Source organism: Lucilia sericata, unplaced genomic scaffold, assembly GCF_015586225.1.
Source record: "Lucilia sericata isolate MDLA Ls3-8-SP2 unplaced genomic scaffold, ASM1558622v1 Contig000417F_arrow, whole genome shotgun sequence".
NCBI lineage: Eukaryota > Metazoa > Arthropoda > Insecta > Diptera > Calliphoridae > Lucilia > Lucilia sericata.
This window is the reverse complement of record NW_023994434.1, coordinates 95,832-117,889: the sequence shown is the minus strand read 5'-3', so window position 1 is coordinate 117,889 and position 22,058 is coordinate 95,832. Positions and strand designations below refer to the sequence as shown.

At 29.5% G+C, this 22,058-nt stretch overlaps 4 protein-coding genes and 1 long non-coding RNA gene across 7 annotated transcripts in view; 1 reads left to right on the top strand and 4 right to left on the bottom strand.

Annotated features, from left to right (window-relative positions):
* LOC119604666 overlaps positions 1-22,058 on the top strand; it is a 259,457-nt gene that overhangs the window by 183,709 nt on the left and 53,690 nt on the right. The gene's annotated exons all lie outside the window — the stretch shown is intronic.
* LOC119604664 (lectin subunit alpha-like) lies at positions 5,215-5,892 on the bottom strand. The gene is made up of 3 exons (XM_037957437.1): positions 5,786-5,892; positions 5,605-5,716; positions 5,215-5,544 (listed from the first exon to the last, which is right to left on the bottom strand). Exons 1-3 carry the CDS (start codon positions 5,849-5,851, stop codon positions 5,231-5,233), a joined length of 492 nt encoding a protein of 163 aa, XP_037813365.1. The 5' UTR covers positions 5,852-5,892; the 3' UTR covers positions 5,215-5,230.
* LOC119604665 (lectin subunit alpha-like) lies at positions 6,944-7,801 on the bottom strand. The gene is made up of 3 exons (XM_037957438.1): positions 7,653-7,801; positions 7,329-7,440; positions 6,944-7,266 (listed from the first exon to the last, which is right to left on the bottom strand). The coding sequence occupies exons 1-3, from the start codon at positions 7,764-7,766 to the stop codon at positions 7,016-7,018; spliced, it is 477 nt and encodes a 158-aa protein (XP_037813366.1). The 5' UTR covers positions 7,767-7,801; the 3' UTR covers positions 6,944-7,015.
* Positions 9,803-10,559, bottom strand: LOC119604663 (lectin subunit alpha-like). The gene is made up of 3 exons (XM_037957436.1): positions 10,430-10,559; positions 10,200-10,311; positions 9,803-10,144 (listed from the first exon to the last, which is right to left on the bottom strand). The coding sequence occupies exons 1-3, from the start codon at positions 10,544-10,546 to the stop codon at positions 9,831-9,833; spliced, it is 543 nt and encodes a 180-aa protein (XP_037813364.1). The 5' UTR covers positions 10,547-10,559; the 3' UTR covers positions 9,803-9,830.
* The window catches only part of LOC119604662, a 43,554-nt gene continuing 36,356 nt past the window's right edge, over positions 14,861-22,058 (bottom strand). Inside the window, exons 4-5 of the mRNA XM_037957435.1 lie at positions 21,094-21,273; positions 14,861-15,404 (exon numbers count right to left, since the gene is read on the bottom strand). Of these exons, the coding sequence (XP_037813363.1) occupies positions 15,382-15,404; positions 21,094-21,273 (203 nt within the window). The 3' untranslated portion in view covers positions 14,861-15,381. The remainder of the gene's footprint in view (positions 15,405-21,093; positions 21,274-22,058) is intronic.

Below are 22,058 nucleotides of genomic sequence, written 5' to 3'. Positions count from 1 at the left end.
TTGTTCTGTTTTACCATAAAATGAATTTTATTCCATTGAAAACTTTGTTATTTGATTCGTGTTTCTTTTTGTTTTTTTTTTTTTTTTTGTTTCGCTCATAAAACAATAAAATATATGAATGAGGCGAGTGAGAGAGAGAAGGCGAGAAAAAGTTTTCTTTTTCGCAAAAATTCAGAATTGGGTTCATCATTGTTAACGCCAATTTACATGTCTGGTTTATTATTGCTTATAAAATACAAGTGTATTGTTTATATATAAAGTGTCATTGTATGAGTGTTGGGTGGTGGAAGGAAGTCATTTCTTGGGTTTTATGGAAAATCGCTTCATCAATTAGAACTGGATATAGTGGATATAGTACACAACATAACACAAAACACAAATTTTCGGGAATTATGAGACATTGATTGGAAATTGTGTGGAAAGTACAAAATGGACAGTAATGAATATGGACGTTAATATATTTTCGGACAGTTAGAAAGTAATCGGTTCAAATCAGTTAATAAATTTAAATCTAAAAAAGAGAAAGAGAGACTGCAAGAGAGTCCTAATGGATACTAATACAGTGGTAAGCTGCGCATCATATGGGTACAACACTACTGGCGGATAATCGGCAATGAGTTAGCAAATGTGTCTGCTATAAAGGAATGGAATGGTGGGAAAGTCAACCTAAAGAAACCGTTTGCTCATACTTTGGGTAGGAGTAATAAATCCTATTAAAGTGACCCCAAGGAGAGCAGGACTAGAATGCTCCTCAGATTGAATATGTTCGTATAATGGAACGTAGTGGATATATATGTTATTACCAGGCTTTCCTCGAAATTAGATCCAAATATTTTAGGAGCGATGTGATTTCAGTTATTTCCTCTCTCAGGGACACCAATTGGGAAAATTTAAGAAACTAGGTCCAGGAAACTATGTTTTTGAACATTGAAAGATTACTCCTTTCATAGATGGCTATATAAGGTTTTCGATCAACATTTTCTACGAAAAGAAGCGCACAATAGGCCCAATAGAAGTCTATTCTATAGAAAACTAACTGTTATACAGAAAATTTTCAACAGAAAATTAACTGTAATACGGAAAAAATTATATAGAAAATTAAAAATTTTCTATAAGAAATGAACTGTTATACAGACAACTTTTTATGATATACAGAAATTCTTTTATGGAAAATTAACTGTTATACAGAAAATGTTTCCATAGAAAATTTTCTTTAGAAAAATGACAGAACATTTTCTATATAAAAAATGTTATACAAAAATTTTCTATAGAAAATTAAGTGTTATACAGACATTTTTTTATAGAAAATTAATTGGTATACAGAAAATTTTCTTTAGAAAATTAACTGTTATACAGAAAATTATCTATAGAAAATTAACTGTTATACAGAAGTACTATATAGAACATTAACTGTTATACTGAAAGTTCTCTATAGAAAATTAACTGTTATACAGAAAATTTTTTATACAAAATTATTGTTATACAGAAAATTTTCTATAGAATATTAACTGTTATACAGAAAATTATCTATATAAAATAACTGTTATATATAAAATTAACTATTATACACAAAATTGTCTATTGGAAATGAACTGTTATACAAAAAATTTTCTTTAGAAAATTAAATGTTATACAGAAAATTTTCTATAAAATATGAACTGTCATACAGAAAATTTTTTACGGAAAATGAACTGTTAAACATAATATTTTTTATAGGAAATGAACTGTTATACATAAAGTTTTCTATGAAGAATAACTGCTATACGAAAGACTTTTAAAAGGAAATTAACTGTTATAAAGAAAATTGTCTTTGAAAAATAAGTGTTATATACAAAATGAACTATTATATAGACAATTTTCTATGAAAAACCATATACAGAAAATTTTTTATAGGAAATGAACTGTTGTATACAAAATTTTTTATAGAACATTATCTTATATACAGAAAATTTTCTATAGAAAATGAACTACAGCAAATTAACTAATATACAAAACATTTTGTATTCAAAATGAATTGTTATACAGATATTTTATATTAGAAATAAACTGTTATACAGAACATGTTGTATAGAAAATGAACTACAGCAAATCAACTAATATACACAACATTTTCTATGGAAAATTAACCGTTATACAGAAAATTTTCTATAGAAAATTATTAGTTATACAGAAAATTTTCTTTATATAAATCTTATTTTTTCTCGCACCCAACAAGTTTGTACAACTTTGCTTTTATAGTTCTGAGTGAATGAAGTATTTTCCGCAGTTGATTTTTTTCTATACATTTTCTCAATAATTTTAATGTAATTCAAAGGCTTGAAAGGAAAATGTGAGTTTTGTTTAATTAATTAAACATTTTAATATTAATAATAATTGGCATAACTTCAAAGCCTCTCAAATGCCACAAGTGCCAGCTTGCAGCTCATTTATATAATAATTTTGCAACGACATAATTATTTGTTTATTTTAATCTAAAAAGGGAACAAGTAGTTTAAGCTCCATATAGAGAATGTAAATAACGTTAAGGTAAGCAAACATTTTATATCAATATTTCCAGTAAATAGGACTTTGATTGCAAAAAAACAGGACCACAGTTTTAATTCTCCCATTTAAATGTTTTTGTAAATAAAAGTGACACAGGATTAAAAGGATTCATCAGTGTCGTTGTTAATTTTAACATTTTAATATGCTCTTTCTTCTATTATAACGAAAAATAAAAAAATTTAATTCAACATAATCCTTGTTCAAATGTTTTTCCTTTGTTGTTATAGCTTTTTTTTAATACTTTAAATAGAGTTAATTAATTATTTATAATCAATTTGTATGACAATAAATCATGCAGTAATAATTAATAATATGACATTGTCTATTTTATTTATTTATTTTTATTTTTTTTTATTTATGTTTAAAAAAAAACCATTAATATCAATGTTTGAAATTAATGTGAAAATAATTATTATAAATTTTTATTTAAATTTTTTTTTTATCCTCCTTTCAGCAATAAATCTGTCTGTGTAAATAAAATTTAATTTATATTTGTTTGTTAAATATTGTATTATTTTCAAATGCTAAATAATTTATTATGGTTCAATATTTGCGTAGATAACAAATTTAATTATTTAATTTTTTTCTAATTACTTAAATAAATATATTTATAATTTTATTTGATTAATATTAATTGAAAGTGTATGTTTTTAATAAAAATTATTAGTGTTTAAGTAGATAAGAAGGACGAACAAGTTTTAAAAAAATTTTGAATTTTTTAATGACCTAAGGCAGGTGTTCATAAATATTGAAAAAAAAAATCCATTAAAATAAAATAAATATGGATTATAAATTAAATTACAATTGATTAATAAGATTTTGTTAATTGTTAGATGAAAATTTAAAAAAAAGTGTGAAAACTTTTTAAAAGCATTAAATATTCTATAGACGATTTTCTACATAGACTAGACTACAGACTAGACTATAGACTAGACTATAGACTAGACTATAGACTAGACTATAGACTTGACTATAGACTTGACTATAGACTAGACTATAGACTAGACTATAGACTAGACTATAGACTAGACTATAGACTAGACTATACTAGACTATAGACTAGACTATAAGACTAGTAGACTATAGACTAGACTATAACTAGACTATAGACTAGACTATAGACTAGACTATAGGACTAGACTATAGACTAGACTATAGACTAGACTATAGACTAGACTATAGACTAGACTATAGACTAGGACTATAGACTAGACTATAGACTAGACTATAGACTAGACTATAGACTAGACTATAGACTAGACTATAGACTAGACTATAGACTAGACTATAGACTAGACTATAGACTAGACTATAGACTAGACTATAGACTAGACTATAGACTAGACTATAGACTAGACTATAGACTAGACTATAGACTGGACTATAGACTAGACTATAGACTAGACTATAGACTAGACTATAGACTAGACTATAGACTAGACTATAGACTAGACTATAGACTAGACTATAGACTAGACTATAGACTAGACTATAGACTAGACCATAGACTAGACTATAGACTAGACTATAGACTAGACTAGAGTAAACTATAGACTAGACTATAGACTAGACTATAGACTAGACTATAGACTAGACTAGACTATAGACTAGACTATAGACTAGACTATAGACTAGACTATAGACTAAACTATAGAGTAGACTATAGACTAGACTATAGACTAGACTATAGACTAGACTATAGACTAGACTATAGACTAGACTATAGACTAGACTATAGACTAGACTATAGACTAGACTATAGACTATACTATGACTAGACTATAGACTAGACTATAGGCTAGACTATAGACTAGACTATAGGCTAGACTATAGACTAGACTATAGACTAGACCATAGACTAGACTATAGACTAGACCATAGACTAGACTATAGACTAGACTATAGACTAGACTATAGACTAGACTATAGACTAGACTATAGACTAGACTATAGACTAGACTATAGACTTGACTATAGACTATCGACTAGACTATAGACTAGACTATAGACTAGACTATAGACTAGACTATAGACTAGACTACTGACTAGACTATAGACTAGACTAGACTATAGACTAGACTATAGACTAGACTATAGACTAGACTATAGACTAGACTATAGACTAGACTATAGACTAGACTATAGACTAGACTATAGACTAGACTATAACTAGACTATAGACTAGACATAGACTAGACTATACACTAGACTATAGACTAGACTATAGACTAGACTATAGACTAGACTATAGACTAGACTATAGACTAGACTATAGACTAGACTATAGACTAGACTATAGACTAGACTATAGACTAGACTATAGACTAGACTATAGACTAGACTATAGACTAGACTATAGACTAGACTATAGACTAGACTATAGACTAGACTATAGACTAGACTATAGACTAGACTATAGACTAGACTATAGACTAGACTATAGACTAGACTATAGACTAGACTATAGACTAGACTATAGACTAGACTATAGACTAGACTATAGACTAGACTATAGACTAGACTATAGACTAGACTATAGACTAGACTATAGACTAGACCATAGACTAGACTATAGACTGGACTATAGACTAGACTATACTATAGACTTAAACATCGTTTTGTAACAACGATAAATTATTTTCTCACTATGTTTTAAAATTCTCTTTTAACTAATTTTTAACAACTTTTACTTACCACCATTAAAATAAAATAAAACATTTTTTAATTCTCTTATATCTATAGCACTTTTAACAAACCGATCATGACACTCATTCTTAACCAAACGATTTTCTTCACATATAAAACCTAATTTTGTGCTGCAGAAATCGTCATGCCATTGAAAGTCGACCCATATTAAAATACAATGTTCGGTATTATTTTTATCGGCCGGTTGTCCAGGTCCCCAGTTTGTAAAGCTAAAACGTTCACCTGTGGTGGCCCATTCGTAACGTGAATTTACAGCATTGTCATGACCAGAAATCCACAGTGGTGGTGCTGCGGCTAAACAAAATTCGTTAGTTCTCGGAAAAGTTTTTCTGTATTTTCAGAATTAAATCTTACTATAAAATCTTTTTAATAAATTATCGATCTGTTGATGCTTGTTGTAGGTATCAATGGCAATCAAGGACATGTTTTTGCGTGCACATTCACTCCAGGCCTCAAACCAATTGTACTGAAATAAACATAAATTATTATATTTTTGTTTATTTTTTGCTTAGGAATTCGTTGAACATTAATTCACATTTTTGGAAGTTTCTATATAAAATTTACTGCCATCATCACTTTCACGCAATTTTTGTTCGGGCATACATAACACCAGATTTATTGAAATTAAAATATACACTGTATTCTTCATTGTAGTTATTGTAAATGAAATGTTATTCTAGTTTGCCGAGGTATTTATAAGATTTTTTAGGAGTCTGTATTAAAACTGCTTTAATTACTCTTAACCACAGTGGTGGAAGTGCAGTACGTAAATAAATCTCATAGAAGCAACGGAAAAGAGACCGAGCGAGGCAGCAACGAACGAAGGAACGAAGAACGAACGAACGAACGAAACGAACGAACGAACGAACGAACGAACGAACGAACGAACGACGAACGAAGAACTAACGAACGAACGAACGAACGAACGAACGAACGAACGAACGAACGAACGAACAACGAACGAACGAACGAACGAACGAAACGAACGAACGAACGAACGAACGAACGAACGAACGAACGAACGAACGAACGAACGAACGAACGAACGGAACAACGAACGAACGAACGAACGAACTAACGAACGAACTAACGAACGAACGAACTAACGAACGAAAGAACGAACGAACGAACGAACGAACGAACGAAGAACGAACGAACGAACGAACGAACGAACGAACGAACGAACGAAACCGAATAACGAACGAACGAACGAACGAACGAACGAACGAACGAACGAACGAACGAACGAACGAACGAACGAACGAACGAACGATACGAACGAACGAACGAACGAACGAACGAACGAACGAAACGAAGAACGAACGAACGAAAAACGAACGAACGACGAACGAACGAACGAACGAACGAACGAAAACGAACGAACGAACGAAAGAACGAACGAACGAACGAACGAACGAACGAACGAACGAACGAACGAACTAAAAACGAACTAACGAACGAACGAACGAACGAACGAACGAACTAACTAAACAACGAACTAACGAACTAAGAACTAACAACTAACGAACTAACGAACGAACTAACTAACTAACGAACTAACTAACGAACTAACTAACTAACTAAACGAACTAACTAACTAACTAACTAACTAAACTAAAACTAACAACTAACTAACTAACTAACTAACTAACTAACTAACTAACTCACTTAACCAGAATCCATATAATTCACATAACTTCCATTTATATTATTATTAAAATAAAATAAAACATTTTTCAAATCACTCATGTCACGGACATATTTCCTAACCATGGCTGATTACAGCCCTTCTTAGCCATTGGATTTCCTCACATATATAGCCCAGTTTACCCGTGCAGGGATAATCATGCCATTGAAAATCCGTCCATATAAGCAAACAGTGTTCATCTTTAGCAGTATCAGCCGGTTGTCCAGGTCCCCAGTTGGTAAAGCTAAACGGTTCACCGGTAGACATCCATTCGAAACGTAAATGTACAGCATTGTCATGACCGCCAATCCAAACCGATGGACATGAGGCTGCAATGATTAAAATGTTAAAGCCTATTAAACCGATAATATTTATTTTGATTGTAACTTACTGTATAGTCTTCTTAATAAACCATCGATTTGTTGATGTTTAGCATAGGAATCGATGGCAATCAGAGACATATTTTTACGGGCACAGTCGCTCCAGGCTTCGAAAAAATTAACCTGAAAATTTTGGTTTAATGTTTGAAATTTGACTTTAAAAGTTATTGTATACATGATTTCAATTTTCATAAATTTTTTCACAAATCTTTTCCGCAAATGCAAAATTGCACTGTTTTAATACTTCGCGAGTAATTTAAATGGTTGTAATAAGCAGCCTTACTATATATATACTTTTATTCAATTATTATTTTTTTTTTTTTTTTTAAATTTACTTTTTTTGTAACTTCAATATAAAATTTGCTGCCATCTTCACTTTCTCGCCATTTTTGTTCGGGTACACTGGACACCGCGTTAATTAAAATTAAGATATAAACTATACTCTTCATTGTGATTTTTATAAATACTGAAATATTTTCGTTTTCTGAGATATTTATGTGATTTTTTTCTTCTGTTGAATATATTTTCAAAGTCTTATCATTTTAGCTTAAATTTTAAAATGTTTTTTTTTTTATGCCAGGGATGGAACATTACACTTTCCACATACATATATTATAAACCGTATTCCAATCCATTTTGAAAATAATTTGTAATTGTATTTTAGGTTAAATCTTATTAAAAACTTAGACAATATTGAGAACTTTATCAATATCGGAAGAGTTTGAGAATTTTGTTTCAAAAGAATTATCTTTGAAATAAATTTTAAATATGTAAAGAAAATAACAAAAATACTTTCAACTTCCTTAAAATACTATTTCTATGTATGTTCTGTACAATTTTAAAATAGCAAGTTTCCATATCAGCATCCGTAAAAAAATTACAAATTATGTTTTGAATAAAAAAATATAAATCAGCTTATATTTATCGTTGAACGTAAAAAATCCCCTATTCCAGAAAATTGCCCATATTCAAAAACAAACTTTTATTTTATCAAAGGTTTATAAAACGAAATTTCCATTTCAAATTTATTTCATAAAATAAAATTTTGTCATAAATAAAGACTTTTATGTTGACTGTTGTTATGACTAATCTCTCATATGAAGACAGAAAGTCGGGCATTGCCGACCAAATGATACCCTATAGCAGTAGATATGTTTTTTTATGCTGAAGCATTTATGTTGTTTTTACAGTAGTTAGTTAGTTAGTTAGTTAGTAGTAGTAGTAGTTAGTTAGTAGTTAGTTAGTTAGTTAGTTAGTTAGTTAGTTAGTTAGTAGTTAGTTAGTAGTTAGTTAGTTAGTTAGTTAGTTAGTTAGTTAGTTAGTTAGTTAGTTAGTAGTTAGTTAGTTAGTTAGTTAGTTAGTTAGTTAGTTAGTTAGTTAGTTAGTTAGTTAGTTAGTTAGTTAGTTAGTTAGTTAGTTAGTTAGTTAGTTAGTTAGTTAGTTAGTTAGTTAGTTAGTAGTTAGTTAGTTAGTTAGTTAGTTAGTTAGTTAGTTAGTTAGTTAGTTAGTTAGTAGTTAGTTAGTTAGTTAGTTAGTTAGTTAGTTAGTTAGTTAGTTAGTTAGTTAGTTAGTTAGTTAGTAGTTAGTTAGTTAGTTAGTAGTTAGTTAGTTAGTTAGTTAGTTAGTTAGTTAGTTAGTTAGTAGTAGTTAGTTAGTTAGTTAGTTAGTTAGTTAGTTAGTTAGTTAGTTAGTTAGTTAGTTAGTTAGTTAGTTAGTTAGTAGTAGTAGTTAGTTAGTTAGTTAGTTAGTTAGTTAGTTAGTTAGTTAGTTAGTTAGTTAGTTAGTTAGTTAGTTAGTTAGTTAGTTAGTTAGTTAGTTAGTTAGTTAGTTAGTTAGTTAGTTAGTTAGTTAGTTAGTTAGTTAGTTAGTTAGTTAGTTAGTTAGTTAGTTAGTTAGTTAGTTAGTTAGTTAGTTAGTAGTTAGTTAGTTAGTTAGTTAGTTAGTTAGTTAGTTAGTTAGTTAGTTAGTTAGTTAGTTAGTTAGTTAGTTAGTTAGTTAGTTAGTTAGTAGTTAGTTAGTTAGTTAGTTAGTTAGTTAGTTAGTTAGTTAGTTAGTTAGTTAGTTAGTTAGTTAGTTAGTTAGTTAGTTAGTTAGTTAGTTAGTTAGTTAGTTAGTTAGTTAGTTAGTTAGTTAGTTAGTTAGTTAGTTAGTTAGTTAGTTAGTTAGTTAGTTAGTTAGTTAGTTAGTTAGTTAGTTAGTTAGTTAGTTAGTTAGTTAGTAGTTAGTAGTTAGTTAGTTAGTTAGTTAGTTAGTTAGTTAGTTAGTTAGTTAGTTAGTTAGTTAGTTAGTTAGTTATGAGGACTTTATCTGCAGAAGTCTCCATATATACAACTTCTAATACTTTGTATGTGCGTGTAGCCCTCGATCTATTTCAATTTAAATACTCAAAGAAATCAAACACTTCGTTGTTATATTTGTATAAAGATTTACATATTTTATTTCTTTTACACAAAATCTTCATTAATTTCAGAAACCACAACTCACATAATTTCACACATTAAATCACAAACCCTTTATTTACCATTCCTAAAATAAAATAAAATATTTTTCAAATCACTCATATCTTGGGCATTGGTCAACAATGGTTTGTTACAGCCGTTCTTAACTAGAGGATGTTCTTCACATATATAACCCAATTTATTTGTGCACGGATAATCATGCCATTGAAAATCGGTCCACATTAAAATACAGGGTTCATTCTTAGTCGTATCAGCCGGTTGATTAGCTCCCCAGTTGGTAAAGCTAAATGGTTGGCCGGTAGAGGCCCATTCAAAACGTAAATGCACAGCATTATCGTGGCCGGCAATCCAAACTGGAGGACAGGAGTCTAAAATAATTTAAATGTAGAGCTTAGACGGGTGCTTCTGCTTATATAAACTTACTATATAATCGCTTTAATAAATTATCAATCTGTTGATGTTTGGCATAGGTATCAATGGCAATCAGGGACATGTTTTTGCGTGCACAATCACTCCAGGCCTCGTACCAATTGTACTGAAAATTTAAATGTTTGCAAAAAGATAAAAAACCTTTTTTATATATTTTGAAAATATTAATCGATATTTTTGTAAATTTTGTTATTTCATTTCAGTTGCCTGTTTTGAGCATTTACCTTTCCTGCTGGTTCTATATAAAATTTACTACCATCTTCACTTTCACGCCATTTCTGTTCGGGCACACAATATACCAGATTTATTAGGAATAAAATATAAACTACTACACACTTCATTGTATTCTTTACGAGTGTTGAAATATTTAAAATTATTGAGGTTTTTATATGGTTTTATTGAAGTTTAATTAATTTGTCTTATCTTTGGTGTAAATTATTATTTTAAAAATAGAACCCTTCACCACTAAAGTGGAAAGTTTGTTAAACGATTTTACTGGTATTTTGGATATTGATTGTACAATCGTTAATATTCTTTTCTTTTTTTATTGAAATTCGCGCACTGTGAGATGGATTCAATATAGGTCAGTCCCCCAATGAATCAGTTCAACTTAGGTACATTCAGTTGAACCAAAAGTACACTCTACTTCTAGAAATATTAAAAAAATACATATGTATGTATTTTTATTACGATATAATTCATAATGATTGTAATTACATTAGGAATTGTTAGTAACACTGTTTTGCTAACATATGCGAATACTGCTAATATCTTTGCTTAATATTTTTCGAAATATTTTTATTAATCTGAGAGTATAATTTGAAAATTAATTTTTGTGGTTTTTTGATTAAACATTTGTACTTTACATTTTACCACACAAATTGTGATAAATATATTGAAAAAACAAGTAAGAAAGTATAGTCGATCGAGGCCAACCATAGTATAACCTACACTAGTTGTTATTGTGATGTGATTTATTGTACCCTTTAACTTCGTATTAAGAGTATATCGTGAAACACAAACGGCCCTATCTAACATTATTTAAAATTTTACAGGAGAAGCAAAAAACTATTTATATTCAAAATTTTGTTTCTACCAACGCTATTTATTTGTAGTAAATAAACAAATTATTTAATGGTGAAACCTATAATTTGTTATGATAATTGACAATGGCGTATATAAAAATGGATAAAATGGACTTTTTACTCTCAATATTTAAATGTCTTTGTAGATAGGGCCTTTAGTTTTTTGTCAATAAAATTGGTAATTTTGGTCGGATGAGTCCAATTTTAGGTGTGGACTTTTGTTTTGATGCAATACATTGGAATCAATAATAAAATCGATTTTGAATTTTTGATTAGTTAGGGCCGTTTGCGTTTAAGGTGACGATATATAAGTTTGTTATTCTGTTCAAAATATTAATATTAATTTTGTGACCTCACAAGGTACAAATACATTTATTAACTCCTTATATTTAGGTATCGAAGTCTGTTTGGCTATGTCCGTCTACGAAACCCCCTTTTTATACCCACCTTATAAAAAGATGGGGGACGATATATTGATTTTGTCATTCCGTTTGTAACACATTGAAATATTGATCATAGACCCATAAAAGTATATACATATATTCTGTATAGTATAGTCTGTCCGTCCTTCAGTCTGTCTGTCTCTCTGTTGAAAGCACGATAGAGTCCGAACGCAAGGTTTGTTTGGTATTGAAAATGGGTAATATCGGTCCACATTTTCGCATAGCCATCATACAAGTGAGTCTCCAAAAACAGCTTTAACAGTCATAACTGTTTAAAAAATGCGATGAAATTCGACATAAATAAGTTTCAAATTTTATGAGGATCGGTCCATAAATGACCTACCCCTCATATATGTATATGGTCCCCTCCAAAAAATTACTTCAACGCCTACTACTGGCTTAAAAATACGAGTATAGCCCTGAAATTTAACATAAGTAAATTTCTTACAAGCACAAATCTCTCAATCAAATCGGTCCATAATTGACCCTACCCCCAATATAAGGCCCATTCAGAAAAAGACGCACTTTTCTGGCTTAAAAATAGCTGTGAAATTCAATATACAGAACTTCTGTAACAATAGTAAGTGAGCATTCCGTTTACGGCATACGGTTTGATGGTGGGTATATAAAATTCGGCATAGTCGAATATAACACTTCTTTTAGTTTTGTTTGTTTTCAAATATATGTATGTCTCTCTCTCTGTCTGTCTGTCTGTCTGTTCGTGTGTATGTTGAAATCAGTTTCAGATATCTGTGAGATCTTCAATAATTATATTAGGCATATGTACGTTCGGCTATATAACGGAGATATAACCAAAAATCTGAAACAACCTCTGAAAATTTCATAAAAAATTAAGATGAAACTGTGTCTTATTGGTAGAAACATGAATTTTTTTTAAAAGGGTACTTTTCGTTCTTCAAAAAGTACTTTTCGAATTTTCTATAATATTGAACCTAGAAACATGAAATTTAGCATGTTTAGCCCGGATTAAGTGAGAACACATAAATGGGGACTTTTTGGCCCGGATTAGGTCAGAACCTATTTTGCTACTTTTTCGTTCTACAAAAGGTACTTTTTGCAGTTTCTATAATATTCAACCGAATTAAGTGAGATGTGGGGACTTTTTGGTACTTTTTCTTCCTTCAAAAGGTACTTTTCGAATTTTTTATAATATTGAAAATTGAAAAATGAAAATTAGCATGTAGAGCCGAAAGTAAAAGAGAACCTATAAAAGCGACTTTTGATACTTTTTCATTCTTCAAAAAATATTTTTTGAATTTTCTATAACATTGGACATAGAAACACACAATAGAGCATGTAGTGATCCGAATAAGTGAGAACATATAAAAGGGGACTTTTTGGTACTTCTTCGATCTTCAAAAGAAACTTTTTGTATTTTCTATAATATTAAACCAAGAAAAATTAAATTAAGCATGTTTAGCCCGGATTAATTGAAAACATATAAAAGCGCGACTTTTTCGTACCTTTTCGGTCTTCAAAAGGTACTTTTTGAATTTTCAATAATATGGAACCTAGAAACATGAAATTAAGCATGCAGAGTCCTGATTAAGTGAGTACTTACTTTTTTGGTACTTTTTCGTTTTTAAAAAAGTACTTTTTGAAATGTCTATAATATTGAATCTAGAAACAAGAAATTAAGCATGTACTGATCCGAATTGAGGGAGAATCTATAAAAGGGGCCTTTTTAGTACTTTTTCGTTCTTCAAAAGGTACTTTTTGAATTTTCAATAATATTGAATCTAGAAACAAGAAATTAAGCATGTAAAGCCCGGATTAAGTGAGAATCTATAAAAGGGCCCTTTTTAGTACTTTTTCGTTCTTCAAAAGGTACTTTTTGTATTTTCTATAATATTGAATTTAGAAACGTGAAATTAAGTATGAAGATACCGGATTACGTGAGAACACATTAAAGGGCACTTTTGGTACTTTTTCATTCTACAAAAGGAACTTTTTAAATTTTCTCCAATATTGAACCTGGAAACCTTGAAAAACCCCTACTGACCAGAAACAAGTAACTGGAACTATATTACTATATATCGGTCTATATAGTACCCAAACTCACACCTTAAATCTAGTTCTTATTCCACAATAAGAATTGAAATAGGATTCTATATGGGGCCGATTTCTAAAAGTTTGTTTATAGCTGATGTAGATTATCATATATTAAATGTGTACTCTGGTACAAATTTATATATCCTTTGCAAAGAACTTTGAGAAAGAACATCATAACTTTAGTCTCCTGAAAATGTATCATAAACAAAGATCGGGAGTATGCTAATTGTTTTTTATACTTACTACAACAAATTCAAACTTTAGAAATAAATTTTTTATTTAATTTTTGTTTTAAACTTTTTAATTTTTATTGATCAGTTTAAGGATACAACTAATAATAATCATATAATTGTTTTTGTTTTCTTTTGTAATTTTAAATTTTTTCTTGTTCTTTTGTTTTTATTTTATATTTTTTGTTAATACCTTAAAACATATAAATTTATAAGAAAATGTCATTTTTTATTTTTATCTTCTTGTTTTTTTTTTTTAAATTTAATTTTATTTACTGGGGGAATTTTTTTTTTTTAAATAAATCAATATTTTAAGTTGATTTTCGATCATGTCTTAGATGTATATATTTTTTTAAATTTCAATTATTTTCTGATTTGTAAATGTATAAGTTTGAGTAATTAATAAATTACCATTGGGTATGTATGTAGATGTAATAAAGTTAAAGAGTTATAGAAATTAAACAAGAAGATTTGAAATTGAAAATTTTAAATTTCAGAATAATTAGTATGAATCGAAAATTCTAAAGTAAAAAGTTTGGAGAAAACTTGTTTAATTTCTTTAACTTTTTTATGTAAGTGATGAATGTTTTTTTTTTAAATTTTCAAATGATTTTTGTTAATTTTATTTAAAAATTAATTTGTTAAATAATGTTCTTCTTCTTCTTCTTTTTGCTTTCTTTAATTCTCATTTTATAGCAACTTTTAATGTATATAATATTTAATTATCTTTTGTTTTTGTTTTAATGTAATTTAAGTATTTTATGTATATTTCTTGTTGTTGTTCTTAAATATTTATTTGTTTTATTAGTAGTAGTATCGTATTGTTTTTTTTTTTTTTGTTGTTTAACTCCTGTCTAGGAAAAATTAAAAAAAAAAAAACTAAAAAATATCTAGGGTTTTCTAAGGATTTAGGGAAATTTTTAAGGAAAGGTTTAGTTTTAATTAGTTTTTCTTTTTATTATTTGAGTGGGGTTAAGTAGAAATATGTATTTTGTTTATTTTTAGGTTAAATATAAATAATTTTAAAAACTATTATTTTTATTTGTGTTTTTGTGGTAAGGGGTTTGTTTTCATTTCATTAATTATTTTTTCGAGTAATCATTATTACATCAACTATTTATTTTAAAATTGTTTAATTTCTTATTTTTTCTGTATAAGTTGTATTTGTTTTCTTAATTTTACTTAAATGTTTTTTGTATTCATAATATTTTTTTTTTGTTTAACTTATAATTTTAAGGTTTGGTTTATTTATTATTCTTGTTGATCTTTTTTGTTTAAAATTTATTTTTTTTTTAAAACAGAAATATGTCGCTGGGTGTCTTGTAGTAAAGACTTAATATGAAATTTAGGCACGTCCTTTGCGGGCACCTGAAATAATGAAGAAGAATAATATAAATTAGTCAATATTTACAAAAGACAAAAACTAAATATTTTCTAGAATTAAAAGCAATATTAGGCAAATTTGAATCTAAACTACAGACAATGGTCTAGTCTACATTCTAGTTTATACTCTAGTCTATAGTCTAGTCTTTGTTCTAGTCTATAGTCTTGTATATAGCCTAGTCCATAGTCTAGTTTATACTCTAGTGTTTAGTCCAGTCTTTACTCTAGTTTATAGTACAGTCGTTAGTGTAGTCTATAGTCTAGTCTATAGGCTAGTCTACTCTATAATATAGTCTATAGTCCAGTTTAAAGTCTAGTCTATAGTCTAGTCTATACTCTAGTCTATACTCTAGTCTATAGTCTAGTCTATAGACTAGACTATAGACTAGACTATAGCTAGACTATAGACTACACTATAGACTAGACTATAGACTAGACTATAGACTAGACTATAGACTAGACTATAGACTAGACTATAGACTAGACTATAGGCTAGACTATAGACTAGACTATAGACTAGACTGTAGACTAGACTATAGACTAGACTATAGACTAGACTATAGACTAGACTATAGACTAGACTATAGACTTGACTAGACTAGACTATAGACTAGACTATAGACTAGACTATAGACTAGACTATAGACTAGACTATAGACTAGACTATAGACTAGACTAGACTATAGACTAGACTATAGACTAGACTATAGACTAGACTATAGACTAGACTATAGACTAGACTATAGACTAGACTATAGACTAGACTATAGACTAGACATACTAGACTATAGACTAGACTATAGATAGACTATAGACTAGACTATAGACTAGACTATAGAATAGACTATAGACTAGACTATAGAATAGACTATAGACTAGACTATAGACTAGACTATAGACTAGACTATAGACTAGACTATAGACTAGACTATAGACTAGACTATAGAATAGACTATAGACTAGACTATAGAATAGACTATAGACTACACTATAGAATAGACTGTAGACTAGACTATAGACTAGACTATAGAATAGACTGTAGACTAGACTATAGACTAGACTATAGACTAGACTATAGACTAGACTATAGAATAGACTATAGACTAGACTATAGAATAGACTAGACTATAGACTAGACTATAGACTAGACTTAGACGAGACTATAGACTAGACTATAGACTAGACTATAGACTAGACTATAGACTAGACTATAGACTAGACTATAGACTAGACTATAGACTAGACTATAGACTAGACTATAGACTAGACTATAGACTAGACTATAGACTAGACTATAGACTAGACTATAGACTAGACTATAGACTAGACTATAGACTAGACTATAGCTAGACTATAGACTACACTATAGACTAGACTATAGACTAGACTATAGACTAGACTATAGACTACACTATAGACTAGACTATAGACTAGACTATAGGCTAGACTATAGACTAGACTATAGACTAGACTGTAGACTAGACTATAGACTAGACTATAGACTAGACTATAGACTAGACTATAGACTAGACTATAGACTTGACTATAGACTAGACTATAGACTAGACTATAGACTAGACTATAGACTAGACTATAGACTAGACTATAGACTAGACTATAGACTAGACTATAGACTAGACTATAGACTAGACTATAGACTAGACTATAGAATATAGACTATAGACTAGACTATAGACTAGACTATAGACTAGACTATAGACTAGACTATAGACTAGACTATAGACTAGACTATAGACTAGACTATAGAATAGACTATAGACTAGACTATAGAATAGACTATAGACTAGACTATAGACTAGACTATAGACTAGACTATAGACTATAGACTACACTATAGACTAGACTATAGACTACACTATAGACTAGACTATAGACTAGACTATAGGCTAGACTATAGACTAGACTATAGACTAGACTGTAGACTAGACTATAGACTAGACTATAGACTAGACTATAGACTAGACTATAGACTAGACTATAGACTTGACTATAGACTAGACTATAGACTAGACTATAGACTAGACTATAGACTAGACTATAGACTAGACTATAGACTAGACTATAGACTAGACTATAGAATAGACTATAGACTAGACTATAGACTAGACTATAGACTAGACTATAGACTAGACTATAGACTAGACTATAGTATAGACTAGACTATAGACTAGACTATAGACTAGACTATAGACTAGACTATAGACTAGACTATAGAATAGACTATAGACTAGACTATAGACTAGACTATAGACTAGACTATAGACTAGACTATAAAATAGACTATAGACTAGACTATAGAATAGACTATAGACTAGACTATAGAATAGACTATAGACTAGACTATAGAATAGACTATAGACTACACTATAGAATAGACTGTAGACTAGACTATTGAATAGACTATAGACTAGACTATAGACTAGACAATAGACTAGACTATAGACTATAGACTAGACTATAGACTAGACTATAGACTAGACTATAGACTAGACTATAGACTAGACTATAGACTAGACTATAGACTAGTCTATAGACTAGACTATAGACTAGACTATAGAGTAGACTATAGACTAGACTATAGACTAGACTATAGACTAGACTGTAGACTAGACTATAGACTAGTCTATAGACTAGACTATAGACTAGACTATAGACTAGACTATAGAGTAGACTATAGACTAGACTATAGACTAGACTATAGACTAGACTATAGACTAGACTATAGACTAGACTATAGACTAGACTATAGACTAGACTATAGACTAGACTATAGACTAGACTATAGACTAGACTATAGACTAGACTATAGACTAGACTATAGACTAGACTATAGACTAGACTATAGACTAGACTATAGACTAGACTATAGACTAGACTATAGACTAGACTATAGACTAGACTATAGACTAGACTATAGACTAGACTATAGACTAGACTATAGACTAGACTATAGACTAGACTATAGACTAGACTATAGACTAGACTATAGACTAGACTATAGACTAGACTATAGACTAGACTATAGACTAGACTATAGACTAGACTATAGACTAGACTATAGACTAGACTATAGACTAGACTATAGACTAGACTATAGACTAGACTATAGACTAGACTATAGACTAGACTATAGACTAGACTATAGACTAGACTATAGACTAGACTATAGACTAGACTATAGACTAGATCTATAGTAGTCTATTAGTCTAGTCTATAGTCTAGTCTATAGTCTAGTCTATAGTCTAGTCATAGTCTAGTCTATAGTCTAGTCTATAGTCTAGTCTATAGTCTAGTCTATAGTCTAGTCTATAGTCTAGTCTATAGTCTAGTCTATAGTCTAGTCTATAGTCTAGTCTATAGTCTAGTCTATAGTCTAGTCTATAGTCTAGTCTATAGTCTAGTCTATAGTCTAGTCTATAGTCTAGTCTATAGTCTAGTCTATAGTCTAGTCTATAGTCTAGTCTATAGTCTAGTCTATAGTCTAGTCTATAGTCTAGTCTATAGTCTAGTCTATAGTCTAGTCTATAGTCTAGTCTATAGTCTAGTCTATAGTCTAGTCTATAGTCTAGTCTATAGTCTAGTCTATAGTCTAGTCTATAGTCTAGTCCTATAGTCTAGTCTATAGTCTAGTCTATAGTCTAGTCTATAGTCTAGTCTATAGTCTAGTCTATAAGTCTAGTCTAGTCAATAGTCTAGTCTATAGTCTAGTCTATAGTGTCGTCTATCGTGTCGTCTGTATTCTAACCTACACTCTATTCTATGATCCTAGTATTAGTATGGTCTATAGTCTAGTCTGTAATCTAGTCTATAGTCTAGTCTTTAGTCTAGGCTCTAGTCTAGTCTATAGTTTAGACTATAGTCTAGGCTATAGTCTAGGCTTTAGTCTAGTCTATTGTCTAGTCTCATCTATGGTCTAGACTACAGTCTTGTCTATATCTAGTGTATAATATTGTTAATAATCTAGTCTATATCCTAGTCTGTGGTCTAATCTAAAATCGAGTCTGATACATGGAATATATCCTGGTATAATTTTTAGTCTATTTTATAGTCCAGTTTATAATGTTGTTTATATTCTAATTTCTAGTTTATTTTATTTTGAGACTGTTCTGTAGTCCAATCTATAGTTTTCCTTACAGTGTAGCCAATAGTCTTGATTTTAGCCAAGTCGTGTATAAATTATGTGTGCAAAATGTCCATATATATTAGTATAATTATGTATGACTGTCTTTTCGCCCAACAAAACCAATTTGCTGATTACTTCTATTTGAAGTCCATTTCAAAAAATATTTAAAACTTTCGGTCGCCTTTAAAGTCTTTTAGTTGTACTGCTTTTTATAAAAGTTTTTCTTTTGGCAAAGTCTAAAGATTTATTTTGTTTAAATAAACATTTCGTTTGTACTCCCCAAAAATGCATTGCCAGCTATTTTCTTAAAATAAATAAAGAAAAAAACTAATTCAAACTTTTCATCCACTGACAGTTTTTACTTTTGTCCTCAATAGTCAATTTTTTTTTTATCGAGTGTAATACTTAATCAGTTGTTAGCAAAAGAAAAATTTAGAATGTTGTTCTTTTGTATTTGTGTTCTTTTGTACAAAAGTTCAGTTTGTTTGCCGATATAAATAAGCAAACAAATCTGCTGCACCTTGGCCAAAAGAAAGAAACTAATTAAAGTTTTCCTTTAGCTAGGTAAAGTAAAAGGAATGACTGTTTTTATAAAAAAACTTTTTCTTTTAACATTACAATACATTAATACCATAGTTTTCTTTGTAAATAGAATAACTTTTGCCGTCTTTCTTTGGGAGGGAAATTAAAGGCTTTTATGACAATCTATCTTTGACAATCTATGACAATCTATCTTTGAGTTTAAAATTTTGTATAAAAGAAAAAGTTTTAGTATTTTGTAGCAAATTTTCTTTAGAAAATAAAATTACAATTGAAAGATGATTTCTTCCACTATGGTACACACTTATGTTGTGGACAAAAGTAGTTGTCGTACTTCCAACTTGTTCATCCGTCTGTTAGTTCCTTAAAATTAATGGTTTTAATTTAAAAACTAATAAAATCTTCTGTACAATTGTGAAAATTTTCTAATATTTATCTTGTGTCCTGCCTTCAAAGGCCATATGTCCTTCAATATAAAAATAATTATCTACAATTTTAACAGTTAATTTTTATAACTTAAAATAAGTTTTAAACAAACTTTTGCGTTCATTTGCTTAATTAACAAAGTCCATTTAATTTAATTACAATTATTTTAAAATGTTTCCTAGTTTTTTCTAAACAACAAGTCAACGACCCTCTAACTGAAAGCAGATATTTCTTTAAAAGACTCAAAACATGGAAAACAATTATCAACTTACAAATTTAATAGACAATTTAAATTAATATTTTCCTTAAGCAACTAACGTCATTTAAACTTATCTAACGTATAAAAAAGCCCTTAGTTTTCTGAGAAAATTTCTGTCGTTTTTTTGCACAAAATTAAATGATTGTCCTTAAGCCAGTGTAGATTAACTGGTGGTACCACCATCATCATCATTTAGCATCACCATTAACAATTCTTTTTTTTTATTTTTTCTGTTAATTTGTAAGTTCTTTTAACACAAATTCACTTAATTACCTCCGAACGAAAGCTTATTCTCTGTTACTTACCTTTATCTTTATTTTTACGTTGTTCCTTGGCAGTCTTGTCCTTGGATTTGCCTGGTTTGCAGTTTTTCTTAATAACACGTGTTGCTTCACACGATGGATCGCTGGTTGCCTTCAATTTATCAGCCCGTGTCATTTGACCAGTAGCACATTCAGACCAGGAGCCTTTCTCATAACGGCATGCTGAAAAGTTATAAGAAAAAAGAAAATTGAATAAATATTTAATGTACATAATATCTTTATTATTAATGATGGAAATTAAATGAATTTAAAAAAACTTATTTTCTTTTTATTATTACCTTCTTAATTAAAATGTTTCTTGAAATCTGTTAGTTAAAATCTTAACTTAAAGAAAATGTAAATTCCCAAGATTTTTTCAGAAAGATTTTTGAAAATGAACAGAATTTTCACACGACAACCAGACTATAGACTTTTACTCGCCTAATCCATAGTCTGGTCTATAGTCTAATCTATAGTCTAATCTATAGTCTAAGTCTAGTCTACAGTCTAGTCTATAGTCTAGTCTATAGTCTAGTCTATAGTCTAGTCTATAGTCTAGTCTATAGTCTAGTCTATGTCTAGTCTATAGTCTAGTCTATAGTCTAGTCTATAGTCTAGTCTATAGTCTAGTCTATAGTCTAGTCTATAGTCTAGTCTATAGTCTAGTCTATAGTCTAGTCTATAGTCTCGTCTATAGTCTAGTCTATAGTCTAGTCTATAGTCTAGTCTATAGTCTAGTCTATAGTCTAGTCTATAGTCTAGTCTATAGTCTAGTATATAGTCTAGTCTATAGTCTAGTCTATAGTCTAGTCTAGAGTCTAGTCTATAGTCAGTATAGTCTAGTCTATAGTCTAGTCTATTAGTCTAGTCTAGATCTAGTCTAGAGTCTAGTCTATAGTCTAGTCTATAGTCTAGTCTATAGGTAATCTAGTCTATAGTCTAGTCTATAGTCTAGTCTATAGTCTAGT